General features: G+C 44.0%; 1 protein-coding gene across 1 annotated transcript in view; it reads right to left on the bottom strand.

Annotated features, from left to right (window-relative positions):
• The window catches only part of LOC134565070 (E3 ubiquitin-protein ligase KCMF1-like), a 113,287-nt gene that overhangs the window by 6,372 nt on the left and 87,659 nt on the right, over nucleotides 1–19,256 (bottom strand). Inside the window, exon 3 of the mRNA XM_063424447.1 lies at nucleotides 15,621–15,760. Coding sequence (XP_063280517.1) covers nucleotides 15,621–15,760 — 140 coding nt within the window. The remainder of the gene's footprint in view (nucleotides 1–15,620; nucleotides 15,761–19,256) is intronic.

Here is a 19,256-nt window from a genome sequence, read left to right as displayed (position 1 = left end):
TGGTATCATTTAGAAAAGTATTGTAGTAGCTTGCTATCTGCATCTTTCAAAGTGTTTTCAAGAAAAACAACATTATTTAAATATACTAGTCAAGAGTATATTGATGTCTCACCCAACTATGATGGGGTTAAAAAAGCATTTGGAACTCAACTCATTGCAAACATATACTGAAAACAACCAAGCTAGAACCATTTACAAGGTCAAGACTAAAGCCATGTTTTAAACAGTAAAACAGTTGAAAATTGTTTAAGAAAGAAACTGGAATTTAAAGAGCTGTCCAGAGTCTCCAGGGATAAAGGTGGTATCTTGCAGTGTCTGCACAGGATTCTTCACAAGAAATATGTGCAGCCATTTAAAACAGCTTTAAACACCCTCCTAACTGCTACACAGAAGACTATATCCTTTCCTAAGCTGATAGGAACTGGGCAGGGGGAAATCTCTGCCCCATTTCTTCCTTTTAGTCTTAGCTGTCAGAAGATGTGAAATAACACACAACACAGAACAACTAGTCCAGAAACTCTATCAAATTTTGTGAACTTGGCAACACTGATTGCTAATGTTGTACAGAAACTTTCACATGCATTTCCTATAATTATTTATATAGACTCCCCTCATCAGTTTTGTGATGACAAACACTGTGGCCTTACTCAGTAACTGAAAAGATTATTCTGATTTCTTTAGCTCTTATGTAGCTAGTAATAAACATACATTTCCCAATTAAAAGTTATAAGACATCACCTATGCGGGAGGGGAAGTAAAAGCTCCAGAAGCATGAATTCCAATCAAACACCTCATCCACTTCAATAGGAAGTCAATTTCACTGTGTAATTGGGACTGACAATTTCAATGATAAAAACTTTAAATACAGACAACAACCACAGTGAAACCATTTCCTCTAATGTTGCTAGCAGTAGATATAATGAACTTGAGTTGTTAGGCTGCCTTTTTTTAATAAGACCTGAACAAAAAAGTACACTATCAAATTACACTAGGAGTGCATTTTTTAAAATGAGATACGGAACGATCACTTAATGAGCTTTATATGATGGCCTGTACTTCTATGAAGAGTATCTTCTGAAATTATGTTGTAAGTATTTGTACAGCAAAAAACAAGCCACATTACTATTCCTAAGACCAAGTAACAGAAAGAAAACTGTACTCAGAAGTGCAAAGAAACTGACAGTTTGAACACTTCAGTCATTGAGAGTAGTTATAGCACTACAATTTGCAGTTAACAAAGACAGCCCTAATCCCTAGGAAGTCTCCTGATAGGTCTTCTAGTTATATCTTTTAAAAAGTCAATAAGAGGCTGAAACTCCCCTATTGAAATACAGTAATAAAACTAATCAAACATTTAAGATCCCTCAATTTCAAAGTTCAAAGCATTCTCTAACACATACTTTTGGTGAAATCTGCTTTCAGTCTTATAATTATCTATAAAACACCATTGCATCTGGATTGCTGCTTTCCCAGACACAAAATGACATCAGAACTAATGGCCAAGAAGGGTAAAAATTGCAGAAAGAAGCAGCTGGGTGTCAGAAAGATCTTAAAAAGCTTTCGCTATCAGAAATAAAACAAAAACACACCCCCACATTGTCAAGCAACACCTAAAGCCTATTCATAGTCTGATGGAGATATATATATATACACACACACATAGAAAAAATTCAGACATATAGTTCCCCTATAACTAAACGCCAGTTCTAAAAAATAAGCTAAACTGATGTAGCCACTTGACTACAGAAGTCAGAACAAGTAGTTACAGCCATCATAATGAACAGTCTATCCCTTTTCTCTCAACTTAAGAAAGGATATTAAATCTCTAGGAGCTCTGTGTTCCAGTGTAAGATGAGCTGCAAAGTCATCTGTGACATGATTAGGATCCCCTCCAGGTAATGCTGCACATATTGGACAGATCTGAAACAACAAAGTGAGAAGAAAAACCCAAACACAATCAACTTTACACAAATCACAAAACACAATTCAGAGTTGATCACTTAACATGGATTCTTATACTTAAATATCACATTCTAATCCTACACCTAAACAGCCACAATTTAAAACAGTAAATGTGTTCAAACAGCTGTTAATTTTAGTATCTTTTAGTCTCACTTTTCCTTGTAATTATGCTTTTAATAATACCATGGAAACCAAAAAGTAAAATTTTCAAATCCTATCTGCAATGTTTCAGCTTTCAATATTGTCTTTATATGTCAATTCCAGCACAGACAGTAGGTCTAATTACACAGGATTACTGCTTGAATGTATCTACATATGACATTATCAAGTTCATTTACTGCTCTTTGCATCCCCAAGTGACTTCTCATTCATCTCACCAGTGAAGTGTAGGAAGGAGAATGAAAACAGAAGTGAATATTTATTAAAGTATCCCAACTGAGACCACCCACCACAGGAACATAAGTAGAAATTTGGCAGAGAAACTCCTTATTCCTACCAAATATTTTGAGAGAGCATTATGGTTTTGTTTTCCTCTTAAGCCTAAATCCACATTTAAAAAAAGTCTAGGGACACTTACTGTCATAGCAACCTTCATTTATTATTTTGATTTTTTCCCCCAATGACTGCAACCACCTGAGAGAAGTGTGCCTTAAAAGTCCTTTGCAACAGTGTGCTGGTTTTGCATTGATTGACATTTATTGAGGAGGGAAGAAGCCACCCACAGAAATGATTTTTTCTAAGAGGAGCTACTAAGTCTTCTCCATGCCTGACAAAACCAAAGCCCTCCAAAGTTTGAGCCTACTTTGCTCTTCTCCTAATCCTATCTCGCAGCAGAAAAGGAGTAAATAATTCTACTGGGTGCATTGGCATTTAGCCAACATTAGACCAACTACAAACAGTTCTGCAGGCCAGCCTTCAAGCTTGACAGATCACATTAATAAGCCAGAAAGGAGAAACTTTGACGAAGTATATGCTAGGTCTTAACTACACTTCCAAGGATATCAACCTGGACTTTACAAGTGATAAGGCTGTAAATTAGAGAGGAGATTCCAGACTGGAAGGGGTGAGGGAATCAATAGAACCATACAAACCTATGAAGAGAAATATTGGGGGAAGGGAGAGCCAGGAGGAACAAAGGGGAGGGTAGACAGAAACGTGTATAAAGTGGACTGGTCACATGTAAAACAGAGGTGGTCAGTATGTTTGTCTGACTGAGCCTGATCACCACAGTCTGCCCTGCCTTCCTATATCTTCTTATTAAATTTTAACAATCTCTGCATAATGTCACTGTCTATCCCATGTGTATGTATGCTGCAAGGACTAAGTGCCAGCTACTGGTGAGACCTGTGTATGTATGAACAAAACTTGGTGCCAGATACTGGAGTCAGACTAGGGCTGTAGGTATCTCTGTGGCCTGTGGTGTCAGCTACTGGAACAAATATCAGTAGTTGGAGGGGCCATAGCTCTTTAGACCTAGGGTAGGTACTAAAACTTTGTGCCTGGAGTGCCCGATACTGGGGGAGCTGTCATAAGTGTATTTGGTGCCAGCTACTCCAGCCAGACCAGAGGTGCAGGTACCCCTGGCCTGTGGTGTTGGCTACTGGGATGAGTGGGGTCTTAAGATCAGCTACCAGAGTGAGTCATGGTCTCTGCCTCCAGCCACCGGGGCAGGAACAGTATGTGTCCCAAAACACAGCTAACAGGGGGGAAATCAGCATGAATGAGGGGTCCAGCACTGGTAGCTGAAGCAGAACAACCAGTCACAGCCCATGTGGTGCCTGGTACCAGCTGCTGAGGAAAAGGAAATGGTTGCCTGCATCTTCCCCAAACCTGGTGTGCATGTGTATTGGCTAGCAAACTTCAATATGGACCTAGAAAATGAGTAGAGAAGAACCTCAAGTCTAGGCAGGAGTATTAAGCAGGCAAGAGTCTGTGCTACTATGCCCAGAGGGATTTGTGGATGTGGAGTGCTTGTGAGATGACATGAGTGTTTGCTAGTGAGCATCAAGCTGGACTAGCTGGCAAATAGGAGACCTGTGAAGCAGGTAAGTATGCCTGGGATCCAGGCAGGGGTACTGGACAAAGAGGGCCATGTCAGTACTCAAAGGACTACAGTGAATGCATGTGCGCTTGTGAATCTAGAGAGCATCACGTACCTTCACTAGCAGCAACCTTTTATCTCTAGCAGGTGAAGAGGAAGGAAGGAACTTGGCTGCCTATACTTATGTTTTATGCAAGTCCTAAGTAGGTGCTGTTGAAGGCAGCACTGTATCTGTGGTCATCTGTGTGATGGGCCATGTGTCAGTGTCCTCCATGTGTGTACAGGTCTCCAAAATATGTGCTCAGCTTCAGTAGTGGTTGAACCTGCAAACAGGAAAGTGGCAGCTGCATCCCTCAGCCTGGACATGGGCCCTAGGTCCCCAGACTGGGCTTCAGCAGTTGAGCAGAAGAGTCCTGATCTGGATAAGGCAGCCATGATCTTAACATCCCTTAAAATTAACAAATCACCATATTACTTGGAATGAAATCCAGTATATTATTAAAAAGCCTTTAGCTAGTTAGCCTCCAAACATAACAGTTGACAGTTTCTGGATCTGTTCCCTTATTACCATCACCTCCCTATGTATACAGGCATACTGGTTTTGGCTGGGATAGAGTTAAATTTCTTCATAGTACCCCATATACTGCTATGCTTTGGCTCTGTGACCAAAGGAGTATTGATAATACACCAGTGTTTTAGCTATTGCTGAACAGTTCTCAAACATCATCAAGACCTTTTGTGTCTCTCACACTGCCCCAGCAGCAGGTAGACTGGGGATGTACAAGTAGTTGGGAGGGGACACAGCTGAGACAGCTGATCCCAACTTACCAAAGGGATATTCCATACCATATGCCATCATGTTCAGCAATAAAAAAACCACAGGGAAGAAAGGAGGATGATTCAGAGTTACAGTGTTTGTCTTCCCAAGAAATCATTACATGTGATGGAGCCCTGTTTTCTTGGAGATGGCTAAACATCTGCCTGCCAACGGGAAGGAATTAATTAATTCCTTATTTTGCTTTGCTTGCATAGGCAGATTTTGCTTTCCCTATTATCTCAACTGTTATAGATGACCGGGAATAATTCATGTTTTTAGATTATATTTTGTTAAGAAAATAAGTATAAAATGCAGTTAACTTATAAGCAGGGGTTTTGCCCTAGAAACGGGCAGGCTCAGGCTTGTTGTTGCTTTTCAGAAATTGACAAAGGTGTAGCTGGGTGGAGGGAATGACGCTAAGTACCGCCATTAAGGAAGGAGCCATCTCTTTTCTGGCGACAAGGACTACTGATGGTTCAGTCATTGAATGTTTACACAAACCTCAGCACATGCATGGAAGGAAGACACACCTCTATTCATCCACCCCAAACCCCGAAATTAGTATTCATCTCTCCTCCAAAGAACCTTTTCAGCGGGGAGGGAGACTGAGTAAAAAAACTGAAATTACTTTATGAAACGGCTGTTCAGCCTTAGGCAAAATAAAGAATATATAAGGTGTGAAAAATGCATATTATATGGCTCTACGCAGATATTTACTATATGTATTATGCTAGGTTGAAAAGTTATGCTGTATTAACATCTGAATAATATAGTAAATGTAGTTTTGTAAATAACATTAAGCTTTAGTAATAAAAAATAAGAACTATGTGTGTGAGATATTCTTTTTTAACTCAAGAGAAAGAGAAGATAACCAGGAAATCCTTCGCACAGAGATAACAATTACAGAAACCCCTAAATTCTCCAGAGGAGAGGGATTTATGGCTTCCTAATCAACAGAAATAACCTCTTCAAGCCTGACTTAGACTCAAAGGCCCCAGGGGGATTAACAGAAAGTTTTTGACAAGTACCAGACAAAATGTCTTGTTTTAAATAAAATATGCATAATCATGAAGTGACCCCTCTTAAGGGGTAAATTCTCTTTTAACGTTGTCCTTCTCCTGGCTGACTTTTGTCTAGGAAGGGGGACCCAGCCCGGGCTGTAACTCTTTGCTATTATTGTCTTATTAATTGTCCTAACTCTAAATTGTTTAACCCTTATATTTGTATTACTATTTTTTTTAATAACCATTTCATTGTTATTAAACTTTCATAAATTTTTAAAATAAGCGATTGCATTTATTACATAAGGGGATTTGAAGAGGGCAGGATTTGTGAACAGAGGAGGGATCACTGTGCGACCGAGGCTGTGACAGACGTTCACCCAATGTCAATCCTGGGTCTATCAACATTGTCCTTTTGATTGCTGGTATGTTTAAATTTTGTTCTATATTTTCTTAATAAAATTACTTTATTAATTTGAAAATTGGCTGAGCATTTATAACATCAACCCACAGGTTTCTGCACTTCTACCCTTCTTATTCTCTCCCCCCCCCATCATCCCATCCCATCCCATCCCATCCCATCCCATCCCATCCCATCCCATCCCATCCCATCCCATCCCATCCCATCCCATCCCATCCCATCCCATCCCATCCCATCCCATCCCATCCCATCCCATCCGTTATGGGTTAACACAGTTTGTTTTTTAGTTAAAGAATATGGACTGTTGCCCTATCAGGACCATGGATTTCTTTAGAAAAGCCAAGGACATATCAAGGGCCAGATCTTGACTACTGGCATGTGGTTTGACTACTGAGAAAACAGAATTCGACTTTTGGTAATACCCATATAAAACTGAGGCTTTGTTTGAGCCCTCTCTCTCTTTCCTCCCGGTGAGCCACCACCTAACATCGTGGGCAGCAGCGGGGCCTGGCTTAGGCCCGCTCTGCCTTGGGTGGCCGGGCCCAGCCCGGCCAGGTCTCCAGGAGCTGCTGCTGTGGAGAGCGGCCTGGCCGGCCGAGCTCCTCTTCTCCCTAGCTGCTGGTGGGGGAGACGGGAGGCTCTGGCTCAGCAGGGCTAGCCGCGTGCTGGAGGCCGTGGCAGAGGGGGCCAGGCCATGGCTGGGCCTGGTAGCAGCCAGCAGCAAGGTAAAGGGAGCTTGCAGACTCTGATGGCAGCCCCGAGCTGAGCTTAGATCAGATCGAGAGATGGAAAAGAAAGCATCTACCAGCCTCTTCTACCGGCATGGCTTTGAGATCTTTGCAGTTACCGCCCGGCAAGACCACATGACTACCACAGGCCTGGGCAAGTTTTAACTCTTTCCTGCCAGCAGATGGAACTCCCAGAGCACTGCCCGTTCCCGAAGTGAGAACAGACAAAGTGATTGAACTATAAAGAGACATAGCAGGAAACTGAAGTCAGTGAAGAGTGAGTGAAAAGACTATTTGAGACAAGAGAAGTGGCCTAATTTGGCTGGACGTCTCTAGTAAACTATGGATAATGGACTATTTTTCCTGTAACATATGAATGCTGTTGGGGGGATGTAAAGCTCTAGTTAAAAGTGATATGAAGCTCTTTGTTCCTAAGGAAAAGGGAATTTTAAATTTTTGAGATGAAGATAATTTTAGAAATAGAAGAGAATCTTTGTTTTATACTAGAAGAGGCATCCTTAAACAGTACCCCTAATAAGCAGACATGGCCCATATGCAGTGTTGAGAAAGTTGCTATTAATAAAGGCCTCACAAAGGCAGGTTTCTGGGCGGCTGTCTTTGTGAGAGATGAGACCCACAAGACAACTTTTATGTTGTCAGTGGAGAAATTCCATAGAAGTTTCTGAGACTCTTTTCCTAAAAGAACTGATGAAAGATTATTTTTGAATAGTGAAACTGACTGAAAATTACAAGTTTTGTCTTTTTATGTTGTATGTGAGAAAGTAAACCACTGGGGGGGGGTGCTTTGAAAGATTTCATTTTGATTTTTTTTCTTTCCCTCTTTCTTTTGGTGTGTGTTAATAAATCTATCTTTAAGTTGAGCCTGTTTTCCCTTTTCTCCTAATCTTATTTTCACAATAAGAAAATACTTAAACCACTACACAAAATTTAACAAGCAAAGTTCAGCGAACGTGAAACCTCTATACCATGCCATCCTATCCCCCTAGGGGCAGGGGAGAAGTGAGCAAGCAGCTGTGTATGCTGGTTGCCAGCTGGGATTAAACCATGACCAGTATTTTTGGCATGCAACCTAGGACTCAAAAGGGTTTGAGATAATGACAGATTTGACCAGAGCATATTAGAGGGAACATAGAATTATTACAGCTGTTTAACCACTGCTGACCATAATATTAACTTATCCGTTCTCAGTATTAGTTTATCTGATCTGTGCCATGATCCCTTTTTTGCTGTACACATTAAAGACTTTTTGGCTTGAGAAGACAACATGAGCTGTCCCCATGGCCAACAGAGCCAGTTCCAATCAGCTCAAAGACAGACTTGTCCCTGGCTAAAACTGAGCCAATCAGTGATGGTGGTAGCATCTCTGTAATAATATATTTAAGAAAGTAAAAAAACTGTACAGCAGCAGTGTTGCCATGAATTTTCCTGGTTTGCTGAGCGTTCATATTAAAGGAGAAACGTGCAGTTTCTCACGCTGGTGAATTGTAAACACAGGACCATGTTTTGTAAATATTGGCAATGTTATGAATTCTTTCTCCAAGACAAGGGGAGGTTGAATGACAGCCTCCTGGACCAATGTGACAGGAGAGGTGGCGATACCCTTCTCCAATCCATGGTCACCTTGACGCAGATATATAATGGAAAAATAAACTAAGGGGGCTTCTGCCCTGCTGCTGTTGATGCACCCAGATCTGTGTCCCCAGTCTGTTTTCCTGGTTGGGCCTCCACGGTGATAACTGGCGCCTACGTGGTCAAGTTGCAAGCTAGTGAGGAAAGAAAAAAGAAGAAAAAAAAAATCTGCCTTTTACAGCTGCAAAAAGAAGAAACCCACGATGTTCTCAGAGGAACGATTGATGATGGAACTGCTCCACTCCTTTTTGTTGTCCTGTGACGCTGACTTGACCAGGAAACACGTGAGAGAACTGTTTAGCTGGGGGAAGAAACTTGGAATTTTTTATAGTGCTGAAAAAGCACTCTCAATCGACCCATGGAAAACCCTGGGGGAAAAACTTTTTTTATCCGTTCTGAACGGAAATATGAGAGCTAGCGCTCTCTTAGGGACCTGGGGAACAGTCTTCCCACTTTTAAAAGAGGCTGGGGAGGACTTTGAAGTTGATTCTGGGCTTTCGACAGGAAGCAGGACTGGCTCCCCTGCGAGCTCCGTCGCTTCTGACGAGGATTGCTCTGATGCAGGGTTAGAGCCGATGCAGGAGATCCCAGCCCCCATGTCGGGGGTTGGGCGTGGCCAGCGCGGGTCTCGGAAGGGCTGCGGGACTTTTGTGAGCCTTTTTGCTGGGCCACTGTGCCCGGGCGGTGCCGCTGGCGCGCGCGCGCCGCGTCCGCCTGTGTCCCGCCGAGCCAGAGCGGTTCAACGCCGCTCCCGCCGCTCCGCCAACCCTGCTCCCCGCCCCTCACGGGCCCGGCGTGCCGCGGCGACCCCCCTGCTGCCCGCTGCCGCTGCGGGGTCCGCCCTGAAGCTGCCGCGCGGAGCCGCCGCCGCCCGGCCCCGCCCCATCCCCCCGCCGCGCCAAATGCTGTGCGCGGGGTCACCGCCGCCGGCGGTCCGTGCGGTGCCCGCAGCGGAGCCGCCGCCGCCGCCCACCGCGCCGCGCCCTGCCCCACGCGTCCGGTGCCGGTCCGGCGCCGCGGGGGGAGGGCTGGGCGCAATGCTGCCCGCTGCTGTGGGGCCACCCGCGCTGGACAGCCCCCCCGCGCCGCCACGCGGCCCCGCCGCATGCCCCCTCCATTCAGAGGGGGCGGGGCCGAGCGCTGGAGCCGCAGAGCTGCTGCCGGCTCTGGACCCGGCCACCGACCCATCGGCTGGCCAGGCGGGAGCTGAAAGCTGTGGCCGATCGGCCACGCCTCCCTGCCCAGCGCGACAATCACCCCCCCGCTCAGAGAGGAGTCTGAGCGAGTCACTGTCCCCCGCCCACCCCCCCTACGGGGCCGGGTCGACTGTGGGAGATGATAACGGGGAAAAAGCGTTTTCTGAGGTGCACGCTTTTCCTGTCGTGAAATCGGATGAGGTTTTTAGTCCTGCATCCCAGGTGAATCAGGCTGCTGACCTAACAGAGCTGCTGCCTGAAGATGCAGCTTTGCCTGAGCCAGTTCAGGGACCTGTGGGCTTGGTTCCACAGCATCATAGCCATGATGACCCATCATGGGCAGTCCCGTTTCCCTTATCAAGGGACGTGGCAGAAAATAATACAAGCTTCACTGAGGCAATTCAATGGATCAGTGCAGAATTTGAGAATCTGATCTTTCCTTATGTAATAAGAGGTTTTGCAACAGTGATGCTTGAAGCTCAACAGGTTTTTACCTTTGAAAGAAATTGGAAATTCCTAGCTGTACAAATGGCTGTCATAAATAGACACCTGCCTCGAGACAATCCCTTGTTTGGGGTCGGAGTTGACCTACTTATGGGGAGGAGTCAATATGCTTGCCCTGATGTGCAAGCTGGCCTTTCTCGCACTGTCTTAGATTCGTGCAGATACATAGGGATATCTGCATTGATAAAAACCAAGTTATCCTTCTCCCCAAAGCAAGACTTCTCAGATATAGCACAGAAGCCAGGTGAACCTTTTCATCGACTTATAGTGCGTCTGATGGATTTTTTAGAGATGAGAGTCCAGGATAGCACTATAAGAATGATAATTTTGGAGCAATTAGCAAGAAGCCATGCTAATTCTGCTTGCCAGAGGCTCCTGGAAACCATTCCAGAGACTTCTACTGTCCTGGAGATGGTCCAGACCTGTGCAGTTCTAAACACCTGTGATTCTATGGTGATGACCCCAACGGCTGCTTCACAGCCGGCTGAACAGAGGCAGAATGCTGGACATGAGACACAGGCAGATATTCAGCCTAGTGGAGAACAGGAAAAGGAGGCACAGAAAGTGACTCCCTTGTTTTTCTGCGCACAATGTGGGGGTCCAGACCATACTGCAGAAACTTGCAAAGCAGTGGGTCATGCCGAGCCCACACCAAGCCCGAAAACTCGGAGGCGAAGAAAAAGACGAAGACGTCAGGGGGACGAAACAGTTTCCCAAGCTCTAGAACAAGAGCAAAATTCTCTGGCTGGTGTACAGCCATCATCCCAAGTGTAGGAAGTGTTGATGTTGCCACATAGCTATGGTCAGTTTTCCTTGGACCTTGCAGTGGGTTTCTACGTCCACATCCTATGTTGCATGCATTCTTTGAGAAAAAGTCAATTGCTCAATTTGTGTTTTCTAAGTTCTCTATCCTCAGGTTCTGTGATCCATGCTAAGACGGCGGCCACTGAAAGTCTGCTGAGCTGCCTCAGGTGCATTGGACTGATCCTGTTTGATCCTGAAACCTTGTGCATCCTGTGTCACCCTAGTGCCACCCATCAGAGAAGCCTCTTCGAGATCTGATTAACATGGACACGGACTGGCATCCTCTCTTTTCCTATATGGCCTCCATAGAGACTTTGGATCCTGTGGAGCTGCTGGACAAGGACTGACTGAAGCAGTGTGATGCTGAGAGCCAGCGGACTGTTAATCATGGACTCAGAGGAATTGTTTGCTACAGCTCAGTTTTATGTATGGTAGCCATTGTGACCTCTGTGGGGAAAGGGCACGTTGTTTGGGGGTTGTGGTTTTGGGACAGAACTTTTGGGGTTCAGAATTTTGAATTGAGTAGTTAAATTTTTCTTGGAATGCTCCTGCCTTTTGCACCGTATATTCCCTTGTGTCTTATAAAAATTTAAAAATATGAGGGTGTTGGTTGAATTATGTTAGACTATGCTCGAGATATTTTGAGCAGGTTATTGCAAGGGGTTCAGGGTGAAACCCTGGGTAGCAAAGGCAGAATCAGACCAACATGTAGCCCTCACACCGTCACCTAAATGAAGGTCGGTGAACTTTAGACAGGTTTTTTTTTTCTTTCTTTTTTCCTGTCATAGAATTGTTCATTTTTCTTTTTTTGTTTTCTTTTTAATATACTTAAAAGGGTGAGATGTTGCCATGAATTTTCCTGGTTTGCTGAGCGTTCATATTAAAGGAGAAACGTGCAGTTTCTCACGCTGGTGAATTGTAAACACAGGACCATGTTTTGTAAATATTGGCAATGTTATGAATTCTTTCTCCAAGACAAGGGGAGGTTGAATGACAGCCTCCTGGACCAATGTGACAGGAGAGGTGGCGATACCCTTCTCCAATCCATGGTCACCTTGACGCAGATATATAATGGAAAAATAAACTAAGGGGGCTTCTGCCCTGCTGCTGTTGATGCACCCAGATCTGTGAAGAAATATGAGAAAAATAACCCTGCAGACACCAAGGTCAGTGGAGAAGGAGGGGGTAGAGGTGCTATAGGCAGTAGAGCAGATTCCCCTGCAGCCAGTGGAGAAGACCATGGTGACACAGGTTGTCCCCCTGCAGCCCTTGAAGGACCCCACATCAGATGAGGTGGATGTACTCTGAAGAAAGCTACAGGCAATGTTGAGGAGCTGAGTAATGCCCCTCCATATCCTGACCAATGATCATTTTGCCATACTTTCTACCCATCCTGTTGCTGGGGAGGAAGGTGAGAGAGAGCAGCTTGATGGTTATCTGGCAGTCAGCCAACCCACCCTACCCTGGACCTTTTAATTCAGTCTAGTTGCTGCCTTACTAAATACAAAATGAATCTGCTAAGTGTGACTGAGTAGCAGAAAAGTGGTCTTCATTCTGAAACTTGATTCAAAGACATCTGATTGCATTTCTTACAATTTTCAGAGCTACAACCCTAAAAAAGACCCCTCTACCTGAATGCTGCTTTTGAAACCCAATATCAACAGTAACAATCATCATAATTCCAGACACATCCATCTGAACGCCTTGCATTTCTGGCCATTATCCTTAATCACTTGATTGAGAAATAATAATTACTCCAAGTTTTAAATCTAAAAATGAAAAAATATGCACCAATAATTCATATGTTTTTAGGGAAGACCAAGACACTTGAGTCTCAGAACAGGCTGACCAGTTGTGAGAGACTGAAAGACATTGCTGGCTCAAAAAATTTTGGGTGAGTGTGTGAGGGGAAGGAGCATTTCAGGCCTTGCCTTTGGTGAGGCAATGCACTGCCCCATACACCCCACTCTCCCTGGGCCTGTATCCCTGTCAGAGTCTAGAACATCCCTCTGGCCACCCTGGAGGGTTTGGAGACCGGACGGGGGGTCTGGGATCTATACAAGGGGGTCAACCAGCCTCACACAGAGCCCAGGAGGACATTGCCTCTGATCCCTGTCCATGGGAGTGGATGCCCACATTGTATGAAGAATCACAAGCTGAGAGAATTCAAAATAAGTAGTATTTCGTTTATCATAGAATGTAAATGTAGAATCTAGGACTTTTAGTATATGGGGCTGAAGAGACAAGATGGAGGAATTGGGGAGTGGCCCCTGTGCTCTTTGTTCTTGTTCTCATCCCCCATCTTTTGCTGAGTTGGATTTTAGAGATTGGTTTAGAGTAGAAATGACATGTTAGCATAGGTAGTAGGCATTGGTACAATTTTGTAAATAAAAAGTACGTTGTGGAGGGTGGTTGGGTCAGGAGTACTGTACATAAGGTGCGGGGCTCTCTGATCCGGTCGGTCCGCCACGTGTCCTCTCCCATCTGGGGATGCCTTGCAGAGCTGAGAAAGAACTAAGATAAGGTACCCTGCCAGGGAGGCCTGGTAGAGCTGAGAAAGAACTAAGATAATGAAGAATAAACAACCTTGGAAACATGCACTGGCGGACTCAGCTTGTCGTCTACCTCTGGTGTGAAACACTTAGGACAAAGAGAAGACGAAAAACCTTATTACTTCGGGGAACAGCAACCCCGAGGAAACTCCCAGGGAACAGCAACCCTGGGGGAAAACCTTATTACCTTGGGGAACAGCAACCCCAAGGAGAATCTCAGGGAAAGATAACCCTGAGATATCCCAGCCCCACAATGGTTGCCAATCACTGCCACACTGGAGGCAATGCTCCACATCTCATCCCTGAAGTCTCAATCTAGTCCCAGAGTGGCCAGATGACTAGAAGTCCCATCTGAGGGAAGGGCCCAGGAAAACCAAAGGGTACTTAAACCAAAGTATGAGGAGAGCACACATCTTGACCCTGCCTCCTCTTGGAATTTCTATCAGCTGAACACTGCTGGAACCAAGAGTGGCAGCTATGTTTCTTCTTTTCTATATTTATTCTCTTTCTTCTTCTAATTCCCTCTTCTTAGAGTTTGGACTAACTTAAAATCAAATGAGCTTGGAGTTTGCTAAGTTAAATGAGCTGAAGTTAATGCTTTGTGAAATGCTTTATGTTGATTGAATGTTGCTCTAAACTTTTACCAAAGTTCTCTGATTTTCTGAAGTTGCCAGTAAAGTTTTTTTTGTTGTTGTTAAGACCTCTTGAGAATATCTTGATGGTATTTCTTCCATGCATCTAACTCAGAATACATGAAAAACTGTAAGCCCTTTTAAGAGGCTCATCAAAAGAGTTTTTGGGGGGTCTTACACCAGTTTTAATTCTACTACTCCTTGATATAAGGCCCTTAGCAAGCGCAGAGAGATTCTCCTTCTCCCACATAAGTTCTCAAAAAAATTTTCTTCAAGCATGCACATTTTTATAGGGATCTAGAACAAAAACAACTAGACAACAGTTCCCTGAATGTCCTTCTGTAATCATACATTCCTCAGGCATAAACAGTTATCACACACAAATATGAATATATTACCTACTGCTGGAAAGATACCCAAAGTTCTTGGTCAAGAATTTAACTAAGGATTGATAACACACATAACTGTTAAATAAGTGAAGGGGGTGTTAGAAATAAATACAAAACATACACCTGCACCATAAAGGGAAATCTAAAAACAGGGCTACAGACTTTGCTAAAAAGAAAATTGTCTGAACACAAAGCAGTGCAAGCATGTAGTTTCTCAACACTGTAATGAGGGTTCAGAACAAACTATTTCTAAGAGTATCAAAATCCAAGTTATTTATTATTTTATTGTTTCCATAGCAGTCACCTTGCATTTCAGAAAAAATTCAGACCTTTTGGCACAAGCAACAGTAACATCTAGATGTAAAGACTTGAGGAGAACCCTTACTGACAAAAACAGATGCAAAACAACTGCTGCAGTAGGTTATTATATGGTATGTAATTGCTCTGCATCAATGGTCACTGTTGAAATCATCAGAAAAATTAAGTGGAAGGGTTATGGGAAAACAGCAAAGGCCACTTTATAAATAAAATAAATATATCAATATTTTTAAAAGTTTTTATTTTTACAAAGGTATAACCTTTTCTGTAACACCAGGAATTAGTGGCCTGAACATCAAGGATACAGGGACTGGGCTGCAAAACTGATTCAGACTGATGAAAGAGTGTTGTGAGAAACTCTAGAGAGAGGTAAAGGTGATGATGTAGGCACTGTTAATAGCTCAAGGAGTCAATAGTGGAAACACCAGCATTGTGTGTGTGTGTGTCTGTGTGTGTGTGTGTGTGTATGTGTATGTGTATGTATGGTACATACCTTCCTGGTCAGCATTTAAATTACCACATACTTCAAGACAAAAATCACCGCATTTTCTGGATATTTTATTATACTTTCATTGTAATTTAAAAACAAGGCTGAAGCGGCTTACCACCTCTGTTGATGTTTCTGCGTGTTCAGAAGCAACATGTTCCTGAAGAGATGTTTCTGTATAACCCATCTTTCCACAATAAGGACAAGTAAAGGACTGTGGCTGCTCTACAGAGAAAGCTTCTCCACCATAATACAAATCTGGAAAAAGATTATATTTGAGGAACGGTTATTTTCAAGCAGGATAGCTCATTACTTTATTTATATAACTCCTTTATATATACACTTATGTACATGTAATCACGGTCAATTTTATTATTTATTAATCTAAATGAACATTTTCCTTCTGCACAAAGTGTATATGCCAGTACTATAAAGCTGTTCAATGACTCAACTTCCAAAAGAATAAACAGACTACATGATTTTTACACTAGCAAACATGGCTCTTCCTGAATGTTAGAAAATTAAGTCTGATGGTCCTGGTGAACCATCCCTTTTCTCCCCATCCTTGTTTATACCATAGGTGAGCTTGTATTACAGGTGAAATCACTGTAGATGCATTGTGCTCTCACAGCAAATCTGTGTTAAATATAGTAATTTAAAATTACTCGGTGACTCTAGCACTTCCTATGTTGATATTGGTGTCATAGCTGAACCAGTGTTTAACAATATGGGGAGCTAATCTCTGGCTAAATGAATCATCTTCTAATAGTAAAACCTCAAGCTAAAATGCAGTCAATCTATCTAGACCTCAGACTTGGCATTTTAAAGCTTAACTTCATGTAAGCAGTTCACATTTTTGCAAAAGGTAGCTGGAGGGTTTTGATCTTGTACCCTTATAAGCACTCAAGATGAACTTACACCACAGGAACTTAAACAGAAGTAACGTAAGTTCTTAATATGATTTTCCTGGGAAAGGGCATTACCTTATTTGCCTAGTTAACTCCTTGAAAATGGCAGGAACAGTGAGAAAACCGTGTGCGTCCACATAATACAAATCATAAAGCATCCTCAGCTTAGTATGTAGAGTCTGTGACTCGCTGCCAGCAATTCTTTTTCAGAAACACCAAAACTGGGAAATCTGCTCTGAACTTCTTTGCTGTTCTGCCAAAAAGTATAATTTCTATAGAGTACTAGATATGCACATGCCTGTTCTTTAACAGACCTATTGCAATGCTTTCTGCCCTTTGCCAGGACAGCATACCAATGTTTGTGCCCATTCAGCATTTTAAAGTTTATGTCTAGCAAGCATCTTTTCCCAGAATCACTCTAGGAACTGAAAAACAATACAACTGTCACCATTCAGAATTTCACCTTCCTCATTCAGAAATACTAGATTGTGCATTGACTTACAGAAGAAGTGAGACAACTAGGCTCATAAACACAAACACAGGTGAAGCTGAAAGTCACTAGTGCTTCTTATTAATTTCCAGCAGTCTCACATGAGTCCCTGTACTGGTCCAAGTCTCTCAAAATTCAAGGCCATGACTAAAGGTCCTCCAGTAACCTCTCATTAGTATATATTTCACAGCATTTCAAGGCTGCTAAGCACTAAAATAATCGATCAGGTGTGGCAGGTTGACCTTGGCTGGCCACCAAGTGCCTACCAAAGTGCTCTCACTCTCCCCCTCCTCAGCAGGACATGGGGAGGAAATAAAATGGAAAAGCTCATAGGTCATTATAAAGACACAGAAATTGCTTACCAGTTATTGTCAGGGGCAAAACAGACTCTTACATGGGGAAAATTAATTTATTGCAAATAGAAATAGTGTGAGATAGCAAAGAACAATAACAAAATTAAAAATTAAAAACATTTCCCCTACACCCTTCCCAGGCTCAATTTCACTCATGATTCTTGTACCTCCTCCCCCCACAAGAAGTCCAGGCAGATGGGGAATAAGGGGTTGCAGTCAGTTCAAAACAATCTCTCTTGCTAATTCTTCCTCACACTCTTCCCCTGCTCCAGAGTGGGGGGTCCCTCACACAGGATTCAGTCCTTCACAAAACCGCTCCAACATGGGTCCTTTTCCACAGAGTACAGTCCTTCAGGAACAGACAGCTCTAGCATGGGTCACCCACTGGCCACAGAACCTGCCAGAAAAACCTGCTCCTACATAGACTATTTCTCCACAGGCTGTAGTTCCTGCCAGGAGCCTGTTCTGGTGCCTGGCCCTCCACAGGCTGCAGGGCTGCTCTGATGTGGTTCACCATAGGCTGCAGGGAAACATCTGCTCCAGAGCCTGGAGTAACTCATCCCCCTGCTTCTTCACTGACCTTGGTGTCTTCAGGGTTGTTCCTCTTGCATTTTTCTCCCTCTTCCCTCACAGGTGCTGCACAGTGCTTTTTACCCTTTCTAAAATATTGTATCACAGAAGCACCACCAGCACCGCTGATTGGCTCAGCTTTGGCCAGTGGCAGGTCTGTCTTGGAGCCAGCTGGAATTGGCTCTGTCTGACATGGGGGCAGCTTCTGGTGTCTTGTCACAGAAGCCACCTCTGCAGCCCCTCTGCCCACCCCCCCCCCCCCCCCCGAAGATCCTGGCAAGTATTCTTAGAGACTTATACAATTGCACACTAATTTCGCTAGATCTCCAAGCTATCCCTGACATCAATCTACTTGGCTCATTGCCCCATCACAACCCAGAACTTGAACAAGGTTTCAAGCACAGAATACCACAGAATCACAGAATGGTTTGGGTTAGAAGGGACCTTAAAGATCATCTAGTTCCAACCCCCCTGCCATGGACAGGGATGTCAGTCACTAGATCAGATTACTCAGGGCCCCATCCAACCTGGCCTTGAACACTTCCAGGGATGGGGCATCCACAGCCTCTCTGGGCAACCTACTCCAGTCCCTCATCATCCTCTGAGTAAAGAATTTCTTCCTAACATCTAATCTAAACCTGTCCTCTGTCAGTTTAAAACTGTTCCCCCTTATCACTATCTATCCATGTGAAAAGTTGCACTCTTTTTTAGAAGCCCTCTTCAAGTACTGCAAGGCCTCAATGAGTGCTCTCCCCTGAGCCTTCTCTTCTCCATACTGAACAATCCCAGCACTTTCGGCCTGTCTTCATAGGAGAGGTGCTCCAGCCTTCAGATCATCTTCATGGCCTCCTCTGGACCCGCTCTAAAAGGTCCACATCTTTCTTGTGCTGAGGACCCCAGACCTGGACACAGTACTCCAGGTGGGGTCTCATGAGGGCAGAGTAGAGAGGGAGAATCCCCTCCCTCAACCTACTGGCCACATCTCTCTTGATGCAGCCCACGATGTTGTTGGCTTTCTGGGCTATGAGTGCATCCTGTTGGCTCATGTCCAGGTCTCCCTGGATGGCATCCCATCCCTCTGTTGTGTCAACTGCACCGCTCAGCTTTGTGTCATCTGCATACTTGCTGAGGGTGCGCTCGATCTCACTGTCTGTGGTCATTGATGAAGATATTGAAGAGCCCTGGTCCCAAGACAGAGCTCTGAGGGACACCACTCGTCACCAGCCTTCACCTGGACATAGGGCCATTGACCACAACTCTCTGGCTGCATACATCCAGCCCATTCTTTATCCACCAAGTAGTTCACCGTTCAAATTCCTGTCTCTACAACTGGGAGATAAGGATGTCGTGTAGGACTGCGTCAAAGGCCTTACAGAATTCTAGGTAGATGACATTGCTTGGTCTTCCCTTGTTGACCATTGCAGTCACTCCAT

Source organism: Prinia subflava (assembly GCF_021018805.1).
Source record: "Prinia subflava isolate CZ2003 ecotype Zambia chromosome W unlocalized genomic scaffold, Cam_Psub_1.2 scaffold_33_NEW, whole genome shotgun sequence".
NCBI classification, from domain to species: Eukaryota; Metazoa; Chordata; class Aves; order Passeriformes; family Cisticolidae; genus Prinia; species Prinia subflava.
Note: the sequence above shows the minus strand (reverse complement) of the source record. Positions and strands in the feature narration are given on the sequence as shown.